The sequence below is a fragment of the Eurosta solidaginis genome, chromosome 1 (genome assembly GCF_040869045.1).
Source record: "Eurosta solidaginis isolate ZX-2024a chromosome 1, ASM4086904v1, whole genome shotgun sequence".
In the NCBI taxonomy this organism is placed as follows: Eukaryota; Metazoa; Arthropoda; class Insecta; order Diptera; family Tephritidae; genus Eurosta; species Eurosta solidaginis.
In genome coordinates this window covers 258,286,879-258,304,475 of record NC_090319.1, presented here as the reverse complement: position 1 = coordinate 258,304,475, position 17,597 = coordinate 258,286,879, and the positions used below count along the sequence as shown (strand labels likewise).

At 34.2% G+C, this 17,597-nt stretch overlaps 1 protein-coding gene across 5 annotated transcripts in view; it reads right to left on the bottom strand.

Moving 5' to 3' along the window:
• Positions 1 to 17,597, bottom strand: part of Orp8 (Oxysterol-binding protein-related protein 8) — a 179,645-nt gene that overhangs the window by 66,482 nt on the left and 95,566 nt on the right. For all 5 annotated transcript variants that reach the window (XM_067760496.1, XM_067760497.1, XM_067760495.1 and 2 more), the window contains one exon: positions 2 to 60. In XM_067760496.1, the coding sequence (XP_067616597.1) occupies positions 2 to 60 (59 nt within the window). The remainder of the gene's footprint in view (position 1; positions 61 to 17,597) is intronic.

Genomic DNA, 17,597 nt, shown 5'->3' with positions numbered 1-17,597 from the left:
CCTTTTCTGTTTGATTGCCATCGTATTTGTCTCGACTATCTGTTGCCCAACTGGCAAGCCCTAAAAGAAATTTCATATTTTTCATGTAGTATTTCGTTTTTGTTTTGTTTACAGTTGTGTAATTATTTTCTTAACTTTTGTATTAAATATGCACATGTGCATATATACCTACATATGTTTAATATCAACTTTTTATAAAATTTTTTTTTTTTGTTTTGAAAAAAGGGAACCCCAGAAGATTTAACACAGTCACTGATATAAAATACCACCAAACACTTTTTCCCACTAATTCAATGCTTGTTTGCACAATTTGACGGTTTGGCTAATGAACTGTGGCCGTTTGTTTACTGTTTACAGTTTGCTCTCCACTTAAAAGCGGCGGACAAAATTAATATGCGGTATTTTTTTTTTTTAGATAAAAGTGTAAATAAAAAAAAATTCAGTGCAATAACTAATCCGTCAAGTTCACACCGAACTCAACGCGAATAATGAATAAATTAAAAACAAACTGCGAATAGCGCACATAAAAATAATGCAGACAAACGACACTGAAATAAAAATTCGAATGACCAAAAGCGAATAGCTAATGAAAATTGGGCAACAAAACAGGCATAGTTTAGCACAAAACATACATACCCACATTCTTATATTTCATGTATGCCAATTAGGATTCGTACATTAAATGTGTTTAAGTAGTCGAATTTTTTATCAAATTTCTATTTGAAAAAGTAATTTTTTTCGGTATGGGGAATCCAGAATGTCAGCCTAGGATATACATAAGTGTAAGTGTAAGCGTAGAGGTATGGTAACGTAAATACAGGCGTGGAGTACTACACCTTTTCCAGTTTAAGTTCAGAAAATTCCAATTCAAGTTCAGAAATTCGAATTTAAATTCAGAAATTTACAATTCAAATTCAGAAAATTACAATTTAAATTCAGAAAATTGCAATTCAAGTTCAGAAAATTACATTCAAGTTCAGAATTTTCAATTCAAGTTCAGAAAATTTGTCTCGTATTTTTTTTTTTCATCCAATGGAAATAAATGTATGTAAGATGGTATCTATGTGTTAAGGAAGCATTGGACATCTTAACTCGTTTAAATCAATTTTGCGAGATAGCGAAGAAAAAACTTTCGCTCATAAGAAGCAATTGCAATGTCATACAGCTATATTCTTAGCGTCACAACCTTTGATCTGCACTGAGTATGACAGCAGTGATGACGAAGATATGACCACTTAAACAGTCAACGGAGTGTACACACTCCCGGAAGTAACGTATAGGTACTGTCTGCATAGATCCTGGCGCCATGTGTCAAAATATCTCAACTTATCCGCCATCATCATCATTCATCATAAATTGGCACTTAATCGCGATTTTGGCAGTTTCGTAACAAATCATGCCAGCTTTCTCTGTTTCGCGATAACTGACGGCGATTGGGAGCACCATGAGAAGTCAAGTCTTCCTCCACGTTCGCAACTCTGTGGAGGTCTGTCCCTTCCACTGCTTCCAAACTGCTGTTTCGACTGAAGTACTTTCTTGGCCGTAGCATCATCATGAACTTGTTGGAAAGAATTATCCTCCATTTGATTTCAAGGCAACATGGTCAACGAAGCATCAACACTTCCGCAAGTAACATAAGTATAAAATTAATTAATTACAATAACTTTTGAAAATTAACACCCTACTTATAAATTTCTGAATTCGAACTGTAATTTTCTGAACTCGAAATGTAATTTTCTGAACTTGAATTGCAATTTTCTGAACTTGAATTGTAGTTTTCTGAATTTAAATTGGAATTTCTGAACTTGAATTGAAATTTTCTGAACTTGAATGGGAAAATCTGAACATGAATTGTAAATTTCTGAACTTGAATTGTACATTTCTGAATTAAAATTGGAAATTCTGAACTTGAATTGTAATTTTCTGAACTTGAATTGTAAATTTCTGACTTAAACTGGAAAAGGTGTAGAGTATGTGTAAAAATATGCGTAATGCGTGATATTGGTATATGCACTGTATGCGGTACTAGAGAATGTATAAGTGTAGGCGTTGTTTGGGCCTTGAGAGTAGTAAAGAATGAGAGCGTAAGTAAAGTCACTACACTGTAATGTGGGCGAAAAGTACGTGATAGAGTTGATATGAACGAAGCAACTCAAGACAAGCATATTGCGTACATACATATATATGTATATATATATATAAGTTAGATTCTGATCAAATACACAATATATAATAATAAATACAAATACAAATATTCCTGCATGCAAGTTCTTGAGCCGATGTATAAACTGTTGTTTTGTTCGAAATAACGAGCCAGAGCAAACATGAGCAAATGCGCGATTTTTATTACTGACAAGCTGGCCATGGTTGCGCGAGGCCTCGCCACGCGCTTAGTGTACATATACAGTGCAGTCAGAAAGTATTAGAACAAGATGAAAAAAGTTGTTTTTGTCAGTTTATCGTATCATTTATTAAAATATTAATCACATATTCGCAGTAGCTTTGTACATTCAACTTAGTTTTATGATCCGAAGACATTTTTAATGAATTTTACTGAAAGTTCCATCAACATTTATAAGAAAATAGTGAGTATGTTACTTTAAGTGATTTTCTTGAAAATGGCCACCTTTTGCTTTGATGATTGCAGCGCACAATATCGGCATTCTTTCGATGAGTTTTTGAAGTGTTTGATGTGGATTATTATTCCACGCTTCCTTCAAACAATCCCAGAGGTCAGGAAGGCTTGTTGGCTTTAGATCTTTCACACGTCGATCCAATTCTTCCCACAATAGCTCGATGGGATTTAAATCGGGGAATTAGCTACTCCATTGTGTCAAGGTGACCTGCGTATTTTTTTCGCTCTAAATAAGAAGTAAATTGTTTTGATGTAACTTTCGGATCGTTATCTTTTTCGTAAATAAGTTCATGACCAATCAAATTGATGCCAGATGGCGTGGCGTTGGATATACTGTGATACTCCTCTTTTTTCATAATTCCTTAAATTTTTTTTAGTTAACCAACGCCAGCGTAACTGTAACAGCCCCAAACCAACATTGAGCCACCGCCATGTTTCACAGTTGGCACAACGCAATCTGCTTTGGATCTTTTATTGACATTTCTGCGAACATATTGACGCCTATGGCTACCGAAAAGGTCGAATTTTGATTCGTCTGTCCATAAAACTGATTTCCACTGATCAATCGTTCAGTCAATATGTTCTTGGGCGAACTTCAGTCTTATCTGTTTATTTACTGGCCGTAGAAGTGGCTTCTGACAGCAATGCGTCCAATCATACCTTTTTATTTAAGCCGGCCTTTGACTGTCGTGAGCAATATTGGTGAAATCAAAGCTTCATTGATTTCAGCACGAATTTATGATGCAGATTTCCATCGACTGGCCTTAATTATTGCATATATTTTGTTGTCGAATATTTGATTAGTCTTTCTTGGTCGACCAGATCGTTTTCTGTTAGTATTTTGTCCAGTTTCCCGATATCTTCTTTTCTCGATAGTTTTTTCCTGTTTTTTTTTGCAAAATAATGATTTGGGCTCGTATTTCGACGGATATTTCCTTTCGCTTGACCATTTTCAATCTGAAAAAATACAATTCTGAGGCTATTTCAACATCAACACCTTTTTTATCTTACTCTAATACTATCCGACTGTACTGTGCATTTCCCCCTGTGGGTTAGGGGTAGTAGAATATGCCCACGGCAGGCATGCCAGTCGTGTAAGGTGACTATAACCCACAAAGGGGTGTATTGTTGGTTCTCTAATTAAATTGGTTTATGTTGCTCTTCGGATTTTCATAATCCAAGCCGACAGTGCACCTCTGTAACAAATTGCCGTCATCGTATTAGTGACGAAAAGGGATTGTACTGGTGGTTAAATTGGTTTGTGTTTGATCTTCGGATCTTCACACTCCAAACCTATCAGTGCACCCTAACCGTAACAAATGTACGTCATATTATTAGTGACGATAAGGCTAACCAATCCTGAGTGGCTTTACTCGAAAGGGAGCATGGAGAACGCTGGTATCACCCTGTGGGACCGCAAGCATAGTCTTTATAAAAACTGCCACCGCGGGAGCAGGAAATAAAGCCGGGTGATCTGAATTTTCAGGTCTCACCTTCCTGTCCTGGGATGGCCCCCTTGTGGGAGCATCGCGAGGGCTGTGGTTTCATATCGTATTTCTGGAAAGGTAACCCAGAATGCGTAGGATTGCCTCTGAGGAAGTTCGCTTCTTCGTTGGAGTTGACAGTGTTCTCTTCGGAGTAATGCTGTTGCTTCAGCCGCCGAATCAGACAATATAGTGATCTCTTCGGAGTAATACTGTCTTCTTTGGTGGGAGGTGGGCAAGAAAGTTTACTCATATACTTCTCATATGGAGTAAGCTAATCTGCACACAAGTAATTCAAAGACGCTTCTGCGGAACGTCAAAGAAAAGGTTGGTTACATCCCTAAATTGTGCAATTGTGTTCAAAACAGGAAGGAAATATTCAATGGCGAATTTATTAGAGTTGAATAAATGTAGCAAATAATGTTGGTAATGTCGAAGGTTGCATATAAATGAACGAGAAACGTTTAGCTGGTAGTTCAGTTGCAACAGGGTCCCTCGTCGTGGAAAATTATGGATAATTGTAAGGGTGGGTATTTCCCACGCTTCTTTTTGAAATTTTTGGAAACTTCGTTGGACCTGCTATATGATCAAGTTTTCGTTTCAGTACCTGTGAGTGATGAGATGTGTCTTGAGTGCATTTGTACTTATAGATTACATTGGTAGTCATTCACGGCGAACGAGCGTATAACTGAGCGAACGTAGTACCTATGACTAATGAGATGTATCATAATGTGCAAGTGGTTTAGTAATATGATTAATGAAGATGTATCCTGCGAGTGCTTGTGTCGTAAGTACTTGTGAGCATCACTGTCTGTTCTGAATAAAACAGATAGTTTTATTCACAAGGAATTATATGACGCTCTCACTTTTGGGAACATTTAAGTAGTTATTCATAAAGAAAGACGTTTGCACTGATAGATTACATCAATATTTAGTTCATGGCGAATGTGCGTTGTGGATCATAAGGCTTTAAAAGGTTGTGTCACATCCCTAAATTGTGTTCCAAATTCATGGTTCTTAAAAAGGGTTGCTCAGAATGCCCCTAATACTTGTATTTAAATTGTGGGACTGTAGCATGTATCTGATCTTTACACACAGAACATGTTGCAGGCGAATTACTTGTGAACAGAGAAGAACGTACTATGATCCGGGGTGGAGTTGCCTAACAACCGGATGCCATTAACCATAAAATAGCTGGAGCTTGATACACTCCTATCTTACCAAGGTAAGGACTTGTAATTGAATCGCCCGATTACAAGCAAATTGGTACCAAACGATTCGGCTAAGAAGTGTTGAGAGAAGGCAACATGGAACCGATAGTTTGGGCAATTGATCATGCAGTAGATCCGTGTTTGACACCGTAGAGTTAGGTCTACAAAGACAGGTATTTGCGTTATAATTCACCTTCAACTGTTCTGTACATTAGTGTGACCGCAAGTTATATGGACAATTTTTTTTTCATATTTTCACTTTGCAAACTCCTTAGATTTATTCCAAATTAGAAAAAACTATATATACAAAATTTTAGATCGTTTGCATGACCTTGAGCCCGCAAAGTTGGCTAAAAATGCTATTTTTCTCACTATGGCTCGCTTTAATTGTTCTTAACTTCAGTAATATTTATTTTATAGAAAAACTTTATTCACAAATATTCTAGGGACGGGACATATCTGACGAACAATGTTGCTATGTATTAGTTTTATTTAACTTTAATATTTAATCCAGAAAAAACCAAATTAAAAAATAACAGCGAAATTTTCATATATCTTTGCATTCTTTGCATACGAACATATTTTCATATAATTATTTGTGTTATAAAACTACTTTGCTTATTTATCACTTGGTAACAACATAGAATATTTAACTTAGTTGTATTGGCTTTGGAATTTCTGTCAGTGAATTAAAATATGTATTGTAATAATTTTTTACAGTCGAAATTATACGTGCATTGAAACCGAGTTTGTGTGTTTAGTATTCTTTTTCTATTAATAAATCTCTGCTAACAATTTGCAACACATAATTAGTGCAACAGTTTACCGTTAGTTCTTACTGAGTAGCAGAGCAGAATATAATTGTTGTTGTTCCTTAACGACGACTACACTTTATTTATTGCCGTGCATTTAAAGCAATTAGACATGTCATCAAGAATTTTGCGTGAAAAAAATTCATTTTTTAGGCCATTTTTTTTCCTTCCTTAAGTGGGTGTAAACTACCTTCTAACAAAGAAGTTGTGAAGGTATTATTTTTTAATTTAAAATTAAATTTAAGTGAGAGTGATGAATTAGTGGTCGAAGAAGTGAATATTTTTTGGGATAAAGCTTGAATCCCCACTAGAACCAAGCAACACTGCATAACAAAACTTGAAGATTTATATAATGCATGGAGGAAAGTGAATAAAAATTCTAAAATTAAATCGGAAACGCAAAGAGAAAGAGAAGAGGCGTGGACGTCGAAGTTAGATGACTTATTTGATATAGCAAGTGCAAATGCACTGGACCTTATTAAAAATTCAGAGGACAAATTTTTTTTGGAGAATCAAAGAAATAAAGGTAGACCGGGGTTTATGTATGGAATCGATTACAAAACAGCAGTAAGTGAAGAAAGAATGGAAGAACGTCAACAAAATCATTTAAAACGGAAAGAGCAGAGTGATCGTGCATTAGCTGCTTCTAGTAAGAAAAAATTTTATATTATTTTTATTATAGTATAACATATATTTATTTGTACTGTCTTTATTCAGATGAAACAGCTGAACTTTCTTCCTGCACTTCGGAGAGCGATATCAGCGAAATCGCTGCTAGCTATGAGGTAAGTTCAAGTTTATAAATTATAAGTAAAACGTGAGAATCAAACTATATAAAACGTAGATGAGAAATAATTGAAACACACAGGGTTACATTACAAAACTATAACCAGAACACTTAATTCCATTTTAACAGGTCTTGGGAGCAGAAGTTGTAATGCCAACGCCAGCTAAAAAAAATGAGAGGATTTAAAAATATAACGACTCCAAAACTTGCAGCCGCTTTAGATGTTTGCAAGGTCAGTGATCGAAAAGCCGTGCATTTAATTATATGTGTGGTAGAAGCAGTCGGTCTTGAAGTACAACAATATATTATAAATAAAACGTCTATAATAATGCAAGGGAAAAAATACGAGCAGAACAGTTCAAAAATATAAAAGAATGTTTCAACAAGAACGAACTTGGTGCAATTTGTTTGCACTGGGACGGAAAGCTGTTACCAGCTCTTACTGGAAATGAAAAAGTTGACCGACTTCCAATCATAATTTCATGCGGGCGTACGGAGCAACTACTTGAAGTGCCCGCACTTAAAAGTGGAACTGGCAGAGAGCAGGCGTCTGCTGTTTGTAAAGCTATATTTGAATGGGGACTTAAGATCATATAAAAGTGTTAGTGTTCGACACAACTGCGGTAAATACGGGCCGTTTTAATGGAACCTGTACGACTATTGAACACATTCTTCAAAAGCAGCTTCTTTGGCTACCTTGCCGTCACCACATTTTGGAAGTCGTATTAAAAAGTGCCTTTGAAGTTAAGATGAGCAAAACCGAAGGCCCAAATGTAAAAATATTTCAGCAATTTAAATATACATGGGGAAATATTAACCAAAATAATTATCAGTCTGGAATGGAAGATAATGATGTCAAAAAATATTTAACAGTAGATAAAGATAAAATAATTGAATTTGTGAACGATGCGATCAAAACTAAACAGCCAAGAGATGATTACAGAGAGTTGAGCTAACACTAACACTTGGCGAGACTCCACCTATTCGCGATGCAGCTTTTCGCGCCCCTGGGGCTGTCCACCACGCGAGATGGATGGCAAAAGCTATATACTGATTAAAAATATTTTTGTTTCGAAGTGAATTTGATTTGGCAGTTAAAGATAGGAAAGCTTTACGTAATATATGTATTTTTATTGTTTCAATATATGTTGAGATGTTGTTCTCTGCCCCTTCTGCTGCACAAGCACCATACAAAGATTTCCAGCTTTTGAAAAAACTGGATTCGTTTAAAAAAAATTTATGCGGATATATCTCAAGTTACATTACACAAATTTAAAAACCACTTATGGTACTTGAGTCCTGAATATGTGGCTTTAACAGTGTTTCTGTTGACTCAAAAAGAGAGATGGTGAAGTGATTGAGTCGTGAGACTTTAGATGAAGACGTAAACCGCGCCTCAATTCAAAATTTAAATGTTATGCATGTTATTGAAGGCGCAATCATTGTTTACTATATAGTTTGGCAGCTTAAATCGCGGTTATGTTGCGAATAGAGTGGAAGGCACTCGCAGGCCGTGAAAAAAGACACTCGAATGAAGTATAATGAAGGAATTGATGTTCGGAGTTTTTTCAAAATTTGTCTGAAATCCTGAATCAAAAAAGGGAGTGTAGTTAAGTACGAAAATGAAAAAATGTAGTTAGGTTTTGATCCTTTTTTAGCAGGAGATTTTCATTTTAAAAATGTAATATACAAACCAATGTTCACTCTAGTACTTTTTAGCAGGAGATTTTCATTTTAAAAATGTAATCTGTCTATGGGGGCTTCACATATACTTTATAATAACATGATTTTTATTTTTACGATTTATTCCTCAATGAAAATAAATGAAACACCTATAAATGTAGTCATTAATCATGTTTTTTACTTCTTACTTTATGTTAAAAAATAACTCTGTGTTAAAAATAGCGGAACTAAAATCTCAATGTCGTAGTACTTTTATATAATAAAAATTATTTTATACATGCAAGCATTTAATACCTGTGCATTATATCTTAACTTTCTCGATATACAATGTGACGAATATTAGTGACACTGATACTCCCATCACTAATCTGATACTAAGTAAATAAAGCTACAACAACAATAAAGCAAGCTGCTGCACTTGTATGTACGTAAACAAATTAATCATTGTCTGCACACATACGTGCGGGGCAACAGAGAGAGATACTCACAAGCGCATGTCATCATCAGCCGCTCACACATACACACGCATATGGATACAAATTGCAAAAACACGTGTATATAGCTAGTAAACATGCATCAGGTTCACGAAATTACTAGAACTTAGGAGAAATGGGTGAACGAGGAAACCGAACAGTATAAAAGCGGCACAGGCTGAGGCATCACAATTCAGTTACATTTAAGCAAGCTATTGGTTGTGAAGCAGGCATGCTTAACCAACGAACCGATATCATTTCGTTACGATAATCAACGTTAATAAACGAAACGAAATGACTTTGTTTCGTTTATTAACGTTAATTATCGTAACGAAATGATATCGGTTCGTTGGTTAAGCATGCCTGTTGTGAAGTATCAGTGTTATTGTGAAGTACTTTAATAAAGGCAATTTTGCATTATTAAATATTGGAGTTATTTATTCAACAGTTTAGCGTGCGAATAAGGGGAATTGCAGTAAATTCGTTACAATTGGTGTCAGAAGAGGAATTGTTGAATAAATTCCGAAGACTTCGAATACAACTTGGACATGGCAAAGTTGAGTGAATTGACGATCCAGCAACTGAAGGAGGAGTTGGAAGTCCGTGAATTGGCTACTTTTGGCGATAAATCCCATTTACAAAGACGACTAAGTGTAGCTATGGTATTTGAAGGAATCAATGCTGAGGAGTATGTCTTTCATTATGATAGCGACAAAACAACAACAAAAATGGAAGAAAAAACTAAACACCGCAGACAGTGATCAAGAATTTATGGACAACGCTAGAAAAACGTAAGTTTTTTTAATTATTTGTGTGCTGTTTTGACGTTGGCGTTGCGTTGCTTGTGGATTGAAAACATAGCAATTAAAGCGCATGTGTTCAAGGTCAGATGTAGATACAACGCAAGCGCCAAAACAACGCAAAAGTCGCCTTAAGCTTCGTTGCTGATCGTGTTATTTATCATTATTAATTCAAAATGTTGTATCTCGTAAGAATTTAAACTTAGGCAAGACACACACGAGGCGTAGCTTCGTAAACTTTTTTTAAGCGATAATTTTTATTTCAATTAAGAATTTCAATATTATATATGTACATGCAATAATATATGTATATACAAACATAAATTCCTAATTTCATATATTCATTAAAGGAAGTATAGCTGCAATTCTAACGAGTTCTTGGACAAACTCAAGGAGCGGGATAAAGCAGCCATTCGCTTTCATGTACAAACGTTTTTGAAAATTATTTGAAACCTTCCAAGTTAAAACACATTGACAAATAGTTTTTTCGTGCTTTTTGTAAACATTTACAATTTGCTTTCAGAATTCAATTACTTATAAACTTTTGCGTCCAACGCTTACAAAACGTTTTCTGAAAGAAGTTAAATAATATTTAATACTGAAAACGCTCGTATATCGTTTTACAAAGCAAGTTTTTTCTTTAACCTACTTTGAAAATCATTTACAGAAATGCCTGTCGGGAATATTAATGTCCATGTCTACTACTATGGCAGTCGCTTGCATACTACTATTTCATTATTTAAAAAAAAAATTTAGTTCTGAAAAATGCAACCTTGTCACATGCATTCTTAAATACGGTTGCCACACCATGTTTTCATTTGGGACCAAAATTCATTGAAAAAAGGACCAGACCTCAAAAAAAGGACCAAATTTTAGTTTTATTGTATTGGTATATAAATATTTCGGTAAGTTACTAGAGTGTCGTATTCGTTGTAAAAAGCAAACATTGTAGGATGTTTCCCTAGTTTCCTATATAAAATTTTAATAAAGAAGACATTTGGCTTTAGTTCAAACTGCACAAACAAAAATAAAGTGTACCTTTAGGTAACACATTTTCAAATTTCCAGGATAAGTCTATGTCTTGGGAGCGTGTCATTATTCTGCATTACAAAATTCTGGGTGACAAAATTCTGTAAATTGCAAAAAAAATTTTGCTTGAACAAAATTCTGCCTTTTTAAAATTCTGCTTTCTAAAATTCTGCTTTCTCAAAATTCTGCATGTTTAATTCTGGAAGTCAAGATTCCGGAATCATGGAATGGCGTAGTCGGTGTTGGATCGGCTAAGGGTTATTTTTTTAAAGTGCGGCCAAAGGCCACCTACGCAGAAGGACATCACCGTGGCGGTAGCCACGGTTATACCACACACCCGGACTTGGCATGGCGTAGCCCAGGGTTATTTTTTATAAGCACGGCCGAAGGCCGCCTATGCAGAAAGGTGTTCTACGCAGAATTACTGTGCATGGCGCACTTTTTCAAAATAATTACATGACCTCTTTAACATTGTTAACATTATATTTTAATATATTTGTAATACAGAATTTTGAAAGCAGAATTTTAAAAAAACAGAATTTTAAAAAGCAGAATTTTGTTTTTAGAATTTTGTACATACAGAATTTCGACATCAACCCTATGTCTTTCATCAATAAAACGTTGTGAACCAAATTTTGCTTCATTGCAATGAAATAAAATATATAACGCAGTTAGGTTTTAGTAAGGAACGGTTAAAAAATTTGCATTGTGGCAAACTCAGTAAACCGTAAATGAAACTAAGCAATTGTGTTAATGCTATTTTTATAGATGCTTACTTTTTCCCTAACAGTTTAAACTTCATACCAGAGCCTAGATTCAGAAATGTGAGTTTTTTACTCAGACTAAAAATCAACCGTCTTTTTAAAAGTATAATAACTAAATACCGATCGAAATATCTAACCACTAAAACAAATCTTTTTTCAGATAAGTCCGTTGTTTCATCAAAAATTAATGACAATGTGTTTGCCCGAACATTCAACACTTCGCTTTTTAATGCCTCGTCGAAATTATCTCCCAAGTGAAATGTCATTGTTCTGCTACATTTTATTGATAGAGCAATTTTCGTGGTAAGAATTCCATTGAAGTAAATTGAAAATTATATGTGGATAATAGATTTGCGGAAAATTTTATTAGCAGTATTTTGAAGTTTTGTTTCAGTTTCAGTGAAAAAGAAATAAACGTACCGAAACCGTGCCCAAAAAGGACCAAAATTGAGAAAAAGGGACCAGCGGACCATATGGGGTTGGAAGGGACCATTTTTGTTCCAAATGGAATGAAGTTGCAACCGTGTTCTCAAATGCAAGCTTCCACATGAAATACATATACATATAAGTACTTCGACATTACGAAATACATTGTCGCGTTGTGAGGCAAAGTATTGTTGCATAAAACCTTTTTCACCACCACAATACCACAGATTAAATATAAAATTTTACAAAAATAATAATTTTTTCGAAAAATCACACCGAATTTAGAAAGAAAGAGAATGGCAAATACGAACGTGTATATAATGTAATTTCAAAACGTATATGCACATGGTTATATTTATATGCACGAAATGCTTTAAAAACGTATGAAATTGTTATTTTAAAGTTGAAAAAAAAAAATGATAAAAACTTTAATATAAATAAAAAGCTTCTTTTAATAACAACAAATACGCCTTATATATTCTATTTATACATCAATTGGTAAGGTTTATCTCACTTTAAAATTTAAGCTAAATAATCTAAAGTTTTTTTTTTGAAATTGAGTCGAGAACTGTGCGTGTGAATGTGCGTATTTCACCGATCAGCTGTTAGTTGTGCTACTTGGTAAAATTTACAATGGGATAAGTTGATTTCTTCTGAGACAAACAATTTTTTTCTTCGCTTTAAAATCAATACAGCATTTTTGAAAAATGATCCAAGTTTATGGCCTGCGGATAGTAATTTTAAAACTGCTCGTGAAATTTTTAATGGCATTCACGTGGTAAACGATACAGCTGAACGAGCGGTGAAATTGATGCAAGACTACAACCCAATGCTCACAAAAGACGAGGAATAAAAACAATATATATTGCAAAATGTCAAAAACTATCAAAAACAATTTCCTTTGAGCACGAAGGAGATTTTATTACAAAACTTTTTATAATTACACCATTTAATAAAATAAATAACCATAAGGCAAAGAATGCGAAGATATGTGAAAATTTCGCTGTTATTTTTTAATTTGGTTTGTTCTGGATTAAATATTAAAGATAAAGAAAACTAATACAGAGCAACATTGTTCGTCAGATATGTCCCTAGAATATTTGTGAAGATAGTTTTTCTATAAAATAAATATTACTGAAGTTTAAGAACAATTAAAGCGAGCCATAGTGAGAAAATTAGCATTTTTAGCTAACTTTGCGGGCTCAAGCACACCCAATAGTTATGCAAACGATCTACAATTTTTTTTATATACTTTTTTTCTATTTTGGAAGAAATCTAAGGGGTTGAAGTGAAAATACGAAAAAAAAAAATAACGGTCTTACTACTGTACATGTACTATGTAGAAATCACTTACGACGTATTAAGTTTGGTTCACGGTATCTCGATTTCCATTCTTTCAGAGTTATTTCAAAAAGAAATACTCATACCCCTGGTGGAATCACCAGGTGAAGTAAGCCGTCAATTGTCTAGCTCTAAATTCTTCTTTGTTCTGTCATTCGGCTATCTGATAATTTTTCGCCAATGTTGTCCCCGAAAAAGTGTTGTTTTTTTTTGCGTTTTTCAGGAGTAAAATAATCCACTTTTAGTACACTTTTTCACATAAACTAGTAAGTTAATATCGATGGACCTTTACTGGACTTAATTACAGAGACTCATCATTTGGGTATCTTTGGTGTTGGCTGCCATAAGTAATGCCGTGCTAAAATATTACGTCTATATGCGTATATTTAATTAGTTCCAAAAAAAATAAATGTTTAAACAAACAATTTGTATTTACGTCATATCCAAATAATTGTTTTAGCCTGTTCAGCGCTACTGAAGACTTTCGAGGAATGTTTTTGTCTTTCCTACAACAAGAACACCAAAACTGTCGTATTACACCTTATTTATGTTAAAACTTCACTAAAACACTGAAATTCTAAATATAGTTACAACAAATTTTAACTCACTGTTGTTGCTTTGCCCTAAAAATTAAAGCACTAAGATAAGAGGACCAATTGACACCGGTGGCAGAGAGAAGAAGCGACTGGCGCGCCTTGTTAGACGGCCATAACCGTTTAAACCGTTAAGAGGAATCTTACAGTTATGGATTGTAATATAGAATATATGAATCCGGCTCGATCGGATCAGCATCTTATGGGTCCCTGACATATTTTAGTAATTAATAACTTGGTAACATTAGTAATACATCATGAATTCAACTGTCAGGAGTTTTTGGGGCATCTTCTGGTCAAGTTTGTATAAACATATGCCGTGCCTTAGTTCCGACTCTCAACGACAAATCAACAGGGCAATATGGCAATATCAATGCATTTTTAGGGATGGAAACACACTTAAAAGTATTATGATCACTTCCAAGTGGGAATTTAAAACTATTCTCCAAACCCGAAGACCACTTAAGTGCGCAAAGTTACTACAGTTCAACTAAATAATGAATAACACCTCTCCCTTTTATGGCCGATTTTTCGTTGGAAGTTTCAACTGCAGTTGAAGTTGAGGTCAGTTTACTTTAGATGCATTATTGAATTTTACTGCTCATCACAGTTTAAGCTTTTTATTTTTATTCGATGCCAAAAGTAATATTAGCTCGCACTGGTCCTGTGTATCCCCTTTTGCATTGGCGTTAGGTGATATGCTGAAAATGGCTTTGGTAGAAAGGTATTTATTTTTCTACTCCTATTTTTTCAAAGCGGGTAAAAATTTTACCTTCTTCTAACCGTTGAAAATACATCACTGCCGTTTTAGATAGCGTACATCTTCTGTCTTTTTTATTTACTTCACCTGGTGATTCCACCATGACTCATACCTATAAAAACTTATATTACATACAATTGCCTTTTGCTTCACCTTTGAATTTTACAGTGGAACAAAATGGGTGCACAACGGTCATATTACCTCAAGCTAGAGCAGGAACGTTAGCATAAACTAAATGCGGCAAATAATTTGTGGCACAAAAATTTGTAACAGCTCTCTTTTCATTTAACCTTCCCTGATGACGTATATTCGTAATAGCCCGCAACCTTGCAGCGCTTCGTGTCCGGAAACTTAAATGGCACTTGCGTCTTGTCATTGTTTTACTGCTAATTCTCGGCACAAGAACAGAAAGCCTTCATGCATTTGTCGAAATACAAAAAGTGCAATAGATGGATTTAAGATAGTATTATTTAAATTTGTTTTATCCAATTAGCAATGTTTTTCGTCCAAATTGGCTGCTAAAACGGAAATTCGCCGAAAATCTAAATAACAGATGGCGTTTAAATAAATACATCCCAGCCAGCATTTTTTGAAAAATTTGATCAAAAAATATTCAAATATTATACCCCAAGATGATTAAAAACGTTCAAATTTAAAAGCAATGTCTGTTCGAAAATTAACGTATGGTCGGGAGAAAAATGTACCATAAATGTGATTATTCTTGAATAACCATTTATGATTCATATTTCGAAACGGGTTTTGTTCATATCTGATATCATTGTAAAATTGGGCTTTAGTTGTCTTAGAGTAATATTTGAATGCTTTTCACAGTCATTTTCTGATCATATTCGTGAACATATTTCAATCGTTTTGGTTGAAATTTTTGAATCATTTTTGAATGCGATTATCATGCATTTATTCTTCATGTCTCATAGAAAATAAGATACTACATGCTAATTTTATTTAATCAGGGGAAGAAAGATTGCGGAATTGAGCTATTTGAACCAAAGGTAATTCGCAAACAAACTAGACCAATATACACCTGCGACTACAACATCCAGCATCAGCTATGATCGTCAAAATCTTAAAATACGATATGGTACGGGATGTTGAAGCCATATCCAAGTACATATGTCAAGAGAGTTTCACTTACCTGGGGTTCAATAGTTCACAACCTTTGTATTGTGTAATGGTTGGATTTGTATTTTCTGGGAAGCCGAAGGTGCAGAAATGGTTTGGGACATCTTTTGTTAGGAGCAGTATATACATTATTTCTTGTCATGAAGAATAAAATTTTAATATATTTTTTCTGAACTTCATGATTGAAAAAATGTGTGTGTGTGAAAAAATAAGATCTTCAATCAAAAGTAAAATTTTAACAAGTATAAAATTCATTATTCAGTCATCAAATATTGTCAGAAAAGATTCAGAAAGCTGAATGAAAAATGGTTAAAATTTTTGATCACCTAAAGGAAACACATTTGATTCAAATATGATTCCAAAATGTGATTGAAAAACTATATTCAGTTTTTGATGATCAAAAGTATTCATATTTGATTATTTCTTTTGTTCAATTGTATGATAACTCATTATTTAGTCAGAAAGATTAATCAAATTGTATTGATATGTAGGGAAATTCAAAATTTATTCACCTAAATGCTGAGTGGGATAGCTTCCAATATATCGGAATAAAAAAAATTGATATCTCTGAACTGTCAAATCAAACAGGATAACAAAAACAAAAATATCAAACATCGTGTAAAAAATACAGCAAAACAAACATCTATGAAGCAGTTTGATAAAATTTTACATTTCTCTTTACACTTGTTTAATTACAAAACTAATTGCAAAATGAGAAAGAGAGAATCGGCTGCTGATCACTACACTCTAAGCCAGGGGTCCCCAAAATTCAAACTGTGGATCTGTGAGTAAAACTGAAATCATGTTTTTGGTGGTGATTTAGTTGTTGATGAAAAATCAATGAGGAAGGACGTATGCACGCCTGTTTGTTAACACACAAAAAGTAATTCGTAAATATGCTATATAAATACTTTATTGCTTGAGTCTAAGGAAAAATTTAAACAAAATAAATTGCTAACATTAAACCATGAAAACATTCTGCGCATGGAAGTTTGTTTGCAAAATATCTTTTCGCAAATGCGCAAATAAACAATAGCCGTACCCGATGTTGCTACTCTGCTCGTTCAGCGACAACTAAATACGAATAAAGACGAAATAGAATAATAATACGTGTGAAGTGGCTTCAATAATTATTCAACTAAATGAGGACCGCTGTTCTAAGCACATTATCAAACTCCTTTTTTGTTTTACTTGCCTTTGTACTTATACTCATTCTCAGGGAGGAATAAGCACAAAGGTTTTATATTTGAAAACGGGCGTGTTTTTATTTAGGCACATTTTGTTCGCACCTTCATTTTGTATGAAAAGATATTATCACAACACTATCCGCATTTATCTGCCATACAATAATAAAGCGCAATTACCTACATATTCCCAAAATGTAAGACTTTCTTTTATAAAATGTATAGATAGATTTGGATTATTCGGACCACGTGTTCCGAATATTCCAAATGAACGGTTTAACCGAAAAGCTTTCATGAATACTTAAACGAATTCTTCTTTCATCAACGTCTTATCTTATGATAAATTTATTGAATTTATGCTTAGATAAGGTGTTTTTGAAACAGGTTCTGAGACACAGCGTTTTTGAGTAAAAGTGTGAAGTACAGCCCGCGAACATCACCTACATAGTGAGGCCAAAGACCTCAACATTAACGA